A 7063-nucleotide genomic window follows, 5' to 3' on the forward strand; every position below is an offset into this window, starting at 1 on the left:
TTTTTAAATTGTTTCTTTTGTTTCTATTCCATTGATTTCAGCTCTGGATTTTAATTATTTTCTGTCTTCTGCTTTTGGTGTCTTTCTGTTCTTTTTTTAGGGCTTTGAGATGTAATGTTAAGTCATTTAATTGTTGACATATTATTCTTTTCTTGGATGTATCCAATGCAATTAATTTTCCTTTTAATACTGCTTTGATAGTGTCCCAAAGATTTTGATATGTTGTATTGTCATTCTCATTTGCCTCTAAGAATTTTTTTTATTTCCTTTCTGAGGTTTTCATTATCCATGCTTCATTCAGTAGCATATTACTTAGTTTGTAGGTATTGGAGTGGTTTCTGTTTTCCATTTTGTCATTGATTTTTAATTTCTTCCATTCTGATAGAATGCAAGGTAGTATCTCTAAATTTTTTTTTATTTGCTAAGGACTGCTTTGCCGCATAACATATAGAGAAGAATCAATGTGCTGCTGAGAAGAAAGTGTAATTACTCATTGATGAATTAGATATTCCATATATGTCTGTTGTGTCTAAGTTACTGATAGCCATAGAACTGATAGTTCTATGGCTTCTTTGTTTAGTTTATGTTTGGAAGATCTATCCAGTGGTGACAGTGGTATGTTAAAGTCACATAGAATTATTGTGTAATGGTCTCTTTGATTCCTGAAATGGAGAAGGATTGGTTTGATGTACACAGATGCACCATTTTTGGGGGCATAAAAACTATGATCTTTATGTCTTCCTGATTTATGGTTCCCTTAAGCAGTATGAAATTTCCTTCTTTATCACTGTTGACTAACTTTGGCTTGAAGTCTACTTTATCTGACATAAGAGTGAAGCCCCTGCCTTTTTACTGAGTCCATGTGTGTGGTAGGTTTTTTCCCATCCTTTCACCTTTAGTCTGTGGGTATCTTTTTCTAGAAGATAAATCTCTTGAAGTTGGCATCTTGTTGAGTATTTTTGTAAATCTAGTCTGCCAGTCTATATCTTTTGATTGATGAATTTAGGCTATTAACATTCAGGGTTATTATTTAGATATGATTTGTATTCCCAGTTATTTGGGTTTATTTTTAACTTTTAACTTGACTTGGTTTTTTTTTTTTTTTCCCCTTTAAGGTAGTTCCTCTCTTTGCTGAACTACATATCTCTTTTCTATTAATCCTCATGGAATATTTTGCTGAGAATGCTCTGTACCACAGGCTTTTTATTTGTAAATTCTTTTAACTTTTGTTTATCATAAAAGGATTTTATTTTGTCTCCAAATCTGAAGGTTACATTTTCTAGATATAGGATTCTTAGTTGGCAACATTGTTCTTTCAGAGCTTGAAATATGTTGTTCCTGGCTCTTCCAACTTTTATGGTCTGGGCTGAGAAATCTGCTGATATCCATATTGATTTCCCTCTATATGTAATCTGATACTTTTCTCTCACAGCTTCAAAATCCTATTTTAATTTTTTTATGTGAGGTATTTTCATTATAATGTGTCATGGTGTGGATCTGTTATAATTTTTGCATTTGGTATTTGGTAAGCCTTTGTATTTGATTTTCCATTTTACCCTTCAGGTTTGGGGAATTTTTTAAAAAATCATTTCATTGAATAGGTTGTTCATTCATTTTGTTTGTATCTCCACATCTTCCTCAATCCCAATAATTCATAAATTTGGTCTTTTCATGATGTCCCAGAGTTCTTGGAGATTTTGTTCATGATTTCTTACCATCTTCTCTGTTTGGTCAACTTTATTTTATTTTATTTATTTTTTTTAATTCAGCAGTTCTTTCTTTATGAACATCCTTAAACCATTACACATTTAAAAACACTTACATTGGGAATGTGAATTGTTATGTTTACCTTATCATTTTTTCTCAATAAATACATATTTTGAAATATAGAAGATTTTCTTGCTTATACCAACAAGAGGAAACTGGAATTCAAAAAGATTAGATGCTCATGGAACAGCATCTTTCAAAAATAACTATGGACTGCCTATTGAAATGGCCATCAGTTTTGCCATCGCTAACAACACATGTGGCTTTTATAATACTCCAAAACTGGGAGAAAAGTCAAACTTTTGTTACTCTCCACTTGTGCCTTACAAAATACAGGACTTAAACACAGAGCAGAGGGGTGAGCATTGGGGTGTCACGTAGGGGCGCCTCACTGGGAGGATCTAGGTACCCGCTGTTTCAGATGCTTGACTCCCTTCATGCCCACAAAGTCTTAATCCTAGGATTCTTCTGAAAAGACTCAAAAACCTGAGGTAAATCAAATTACACTCACATACACACACAAATACACAATATTTACATTTTAAATTCTTATTTTGTGAGATGGCTTGAGAAAAACTGGCATACAGGTTTCCTGTGGGATTAGGCATTTCTCATTATTTCTTGGTTTATTGCTTCCTTGTTGGGCTTTCAGCTTAATAAACACATAGCAAGTTCTAATCACAAGTGAAGAAGAATGAAGGGACATGACAAGACACAACACACTGGAGACACTTGTTCAAATATTTTCTCCAAAAAACGACGGTCCATTTCACTTATTTTGATTTGGGTGCCATTCAAACTGTATGAAAAAAAAAATCTTAGCAACTAAACGAAGACTGGGTTCCATTTAAAAAAAAAAAAAAAAAAGCAAAGCAACCTGCAGTGTATGTCTTCACTGAATTTTTACATGGATTCAAGGTTTAATTCTACTTGTATACACAGCATCCTTATTTTCATCTACTGCATTAGAGATCACATTGTATGCACGTGTTCGGATCAAGGTCTAAGTAGAATATGTCTATCTCATCACATGATATTGAAAACTCATAAATTACAGCCCACTTTGTACATGAGTATGAGGATGCATGCAATCATCTTCAAAGCTGTGGCCATCCACACTCAGAACAATTCACCTGGCATCTTGTTGAGACCTCACCTTCCTCCCGTGGCGTCTGTCTTCAGGTGAATCAAGTGGCAACCCAGAGGCCAGCGCTCAGCACCAATGGTCAGTGTCGCCCCCCCATCTCTTCACTGGGATCCCGTCACCAACACCTGCTCAACCCCACAAGAGCCTTCCCGGCACCCCGCCTCAGCCACAGCATATCACAGTGAAGCGCTTAGAAATGCAAGACATGTTGTGCAGCACAATGCCCAGGAGGAAGACCAGGACACAGGCTACCAAGATGACAGTGCACACGCCCGACCAGGTGGAGCTTTTCACCACGCCCCGCCGGCCCAGCTCCTTGGCCGCCGCCTCCTGCGGAGCCCCGCCTTGCAGCGGCTGCTGTTCCGCAGGGATGGTCACCACGGTGACGGACTTCTGCTGGCTCCCGGGGAGCAGGCGGCAGCCCATGTCTCCCGGCAGAAGCGTGCGCTCCTTGGAGATGGGCAGGGGCAGCATGTAGCACCCGTTGCTGGGAAGTTTGATGAAGACCGGGGTGTGCTCAGAAGTGTGCGGAATGGCGATGACGGCCAGGACCTCGGGGTCGTCGGGCAGCTGCGACACGGAGAAGCCCGGCGGCAGCTTGGTGATGCCGCGGCACCAGGGGCACCTCACATCCTTCTGGCTTGTCCTCATCTGCTGGAGGCACACCGAACAGCAGGTGTGCTTGCAATCCAGCAGCTTGGGCCTTCGCTGGGGGCTGTAGTAATTGAAGCAGATCTGACATTCCAGCAAAGAATCCTGCGACAGCGTCTCCATGCTGGGCCAGGAGCAGAGGCGCAGGGCCAAGGCCAAGGGGAAGGAGCCGGTCCTCGCAGGCCTCCGCTCGGTCTTTCCAGTGCTGCCCAGGGACCACGGATCTCACAGGCATCTAGCATTCGTGGGCGTGTTCATTTCTTCCTTCAGCCCGCTCGGGCGCTCGCTACACGGGCGGCGGCGGCGGCAGCATCGCTGGGTGGTCCCGGCGCGCCCGCCCTGCTCAGCCAGATGCGCGCCGCGGGCCGGCGGCCGCCCGCTCCTCCCGCCGCGGGCTGCGGGTCGGCGCGGGCAGCGCGGCGGCGGCGCCTGCAGCCCAGCTCCACGCCTGGCTCTTTGGGCGGCGCCCCACCTGCCCCGCTGCCCTCCGCGTCCCCTGTCGGACACCACCGCCAGGCGCTCGGCACCGAGCCTCAACTTTATTTTTGAGACTAAATATTTTGTCTTCATTGTCTGAGGTTTTTTCTTTCAAGTGGTCTAGTCTGTTGGTTATGCTTTCCATTGAGATTTTTTTTTTTATTTAGTTTATCATTTACCTCATTTCAAGGATTTCTGTTTTTTTTTTTTTTTTTTTTTTTTCTTGAGAATCTCTATGTCTCCATTGAAATGGTCTTTTTCTTCCTGCAGTTGTTCTTTCATCTGCTTATTGGAGTGATCATTTATTGCCTGCCTTTGCTCTTTTATCTCATCCTTTGCTTCATGAATCATTTTAATTATGTATATTCTGAAATCCTTTTCTGACATTTCTTCTACCATGCTGCCACTGGGTTATCTGAATATATAATCTACATTTATTTGGAACATTTTCTTCCCTTGTTTTTTCATGTTGTTCATGTATCTTCCCCTCTAGCAGTGCAGACCTTTGGTGTTGCAGTTTCCCCCCTATAGGCTTATAGTGACCCTATAGATTTTCAGAACCTCTTCTTTAAGGGGTGATCAGTATTAGCACCACCCAGTAGAGACAATATTCAGCCATAACCCAAATAGCCCCTTTGAAGACATTAACAATATTGTCAAAATAAGCAGAGAGGATGAGTTCAAATAGTTACTACACTATGATAGATAGATATGCAGTAAGGTCTGCAGTTTCCAATGGAGGACAAAGAAGATGGGAAGGAGTGTAAGATGTAATTGTTAGTGGGATAAGAAAAGAGTATATAGGCATTTTAGATTGAAGAACGTGTGAAAGTGTAATCAAAAGCAGTTGGTTGTTAGCATGAGAAAGGGTGATACACTCTGAGAAAATAGGTAAACAAAAGGAAAATGGATCAAGTAAAAAAAATACAATTGTAAAATTTTTCAAGAAGGAGAAAAACAAGACAAAAATATCTTCTGTATAACTGTCATATTCAAACCTCCCAGTCTTCAGTAACCTGAAGCATGAGAGGTACATGACATCAAGCTTCCAATCTCCAGCAGGTGTCTCAGGATGGGATTTTCCTCACATAAAAATAGGAGATTCTGCTTCCAGAATAATCCAAGATGACCATGTTGACTTCCAAATATGTTGCCAAGTGGGAAACTGCAGGTAGGACATGAGCATGATCAGTTGGTGTCCTGGAGACGGTGTGTTTGGTCAGGAATGGGTTCTGGAGAGGGTGCTTGGTCACTGTGGGTAGGGGTCCTGCAGGTGCTGGTTCTTGTTTCAAAATTGCAGCAGCCACATATACCTAAACCTTCGGGTACTGTGGCAATGGATTTCCAGGCAACAGCAGGCAGTTGGCAGTCTGTGATCAGTCTGCAGGCTACTGGTGGATGATCAGCAGGTGGACTCTCTCAGTGGGTGATGAGTAGGTGAAAGGCAGGCAATGGACAGGCAAGATGCAGGCAAACGGGCAAATGGCAAATGATAGTGACAGTCAGTGAGCAATCTGCCCTCAAAATGTAGTCGATATGCTGGCAGACTGCAGGTGATCTCAGTGGACAAATGAGGTAAACAGTGGGGGATCAATAAGAAGCAAAGACTTCCTCACAGAGAAACAGATATCCTTTGCTTGAAATCCGAGCAAGGAAGCAGCCTCCCTCTAGTCTGCCTTCTTGAATCTCAACCAGAAGTTTTGACTTGAGAACTATGCATTGCTTGGGATATAGCTCAGTTGGTAGAGTGCTTGTCTGGCATGGACAAACAATGGGTTCAACCCCCAGCACACACACTGCACTCCATGAACAAATCAAACTATGCAGGCTGGGGATATAACTTAGTGGTAGAATGCTCCTCTAGCATGTGTGAGATCCTGGGCTCAACTTCCAGTTCAGTGTTTCTTTTATGCATGTTTACAAGGTGCATTTTTTTCCTGGAAGCTATTAGAAACACAGAATCTCAGACTACACCACCATTCTTAATTAACCTTTATTTTTACAACAATTAATATCACACTCTTTGAAGGGCATGATGGAGCACATTAGTCATCACAGAATCTTCAGAGGCTGAGGTAGGAGTATTCTAAGCTAGAGTCCAGTATGTGCAACATATTAAGGCCCTGCCTGTAAATAAAAAATAAAATGGTTGGAGATGTAGCTCAGTAGTTAAGTGCCCCTGGGTCCAATCCCCAATACAGGGGAAAAATCAGATTATTAATCTCTACAAGTGTTTTCAATTCATGCATATTAACATTTGTAACAAACTTGAAGCAAATATATATTGATATTTTACCTGGAGACCTTTAAATACCAACATATTTTGTTAGTAAATTTTTCAATGCAGGACAGAATTGAAAGGATGTTTTCAGTGAGCATATTTAGGTTTGAGACTTCAGATTTAGTAATAGCACCAGTGTTTAACATCTGTTTAGGTTATTTTTTAATTTATTTTTGGGGGGAATGGGGTTTTCACTTTGTTAGTATCCCCATACAGCTGACTGGATGGCACATTCCTGTGTTTCTCCTGGGAGGAGTGGCAGGTGTTAGACCCAGTACAGAAGTGCCTGTACCAGAATGTGGTGTTGAGTTGGTGCTGCCTCCTGAGGGGAGCATTTGAAGTACTAAGGCTGCCCATCTTTGCTCATTCTGTGGAACACTTATTGTTGTTGGCTTCACTTAGAGACCAGATTTTCTTAGACCCCAGCATCAGTTTGCTGGTTGAATGACCTTTCCAGAGTGTGGAAGGGAGTCTTCATCTTGCCTTCTCCAAACCATGTCTTCCATAGGCCTGGATTCCAGCAATCTGGGTCCAGCCTATCTGTCATTTCCTCTTCACAGGGTATCCACACTCCACATCTGATGTCATCTTAACGTTGGAACAAGAAGCAGAGTTGTGCATGGTGTTGGCCCAAAGTCCAGGTTGAGGCCACTCAGGTGAGCAATGGAGATGATGAGTTCTTCCCCCATTGTACTCAGAGTTGGTTTGAATCCCACGTGACATACACAGTTGTCTGAACA

At 42.1% G+C, this 7063-nt stretch overlaps 1 protein-coding gene across 1 annotated transcript; it reads right to left on the reverse strand.

Annotated features, from left to right (window-relative positions):
• Window positions 1–1856: 1856 nt before the first annotated feature.
• LOC306652481 (E3 ubiquitin-protein ligase RNF152-like) lies at window positions 1857–3821 on the reverse strand. Its single transcript, XM_079125349.1, has one exon. It carries the CDS (start codon window positions 3686–3688, stop codon window positions 3077–3079), a length of 612 nt encoding a protein of 203 aa, XP_078981475.1. The 5' UTR covers window positions 3689–3821; the 3' UTR covers window positions 1857–3076.
• Between the last annotated feature and the right edge of the window lie 3242 nt (window positions 3822–7063).

This window comes from Sciurus vulgaris (genome assembly GCF_902686455.1).
Source record: "Sciurus vulgaris genome assembly, contig: HiC_scaffold_238_arrow_ctg1, whole genome shotgun sequence".
NCBI lineage: Eukaryota > Metazoa > Chordata > Mammalia > Rodentia > Sciuridae > Sciurus > Sciurus vulgaris.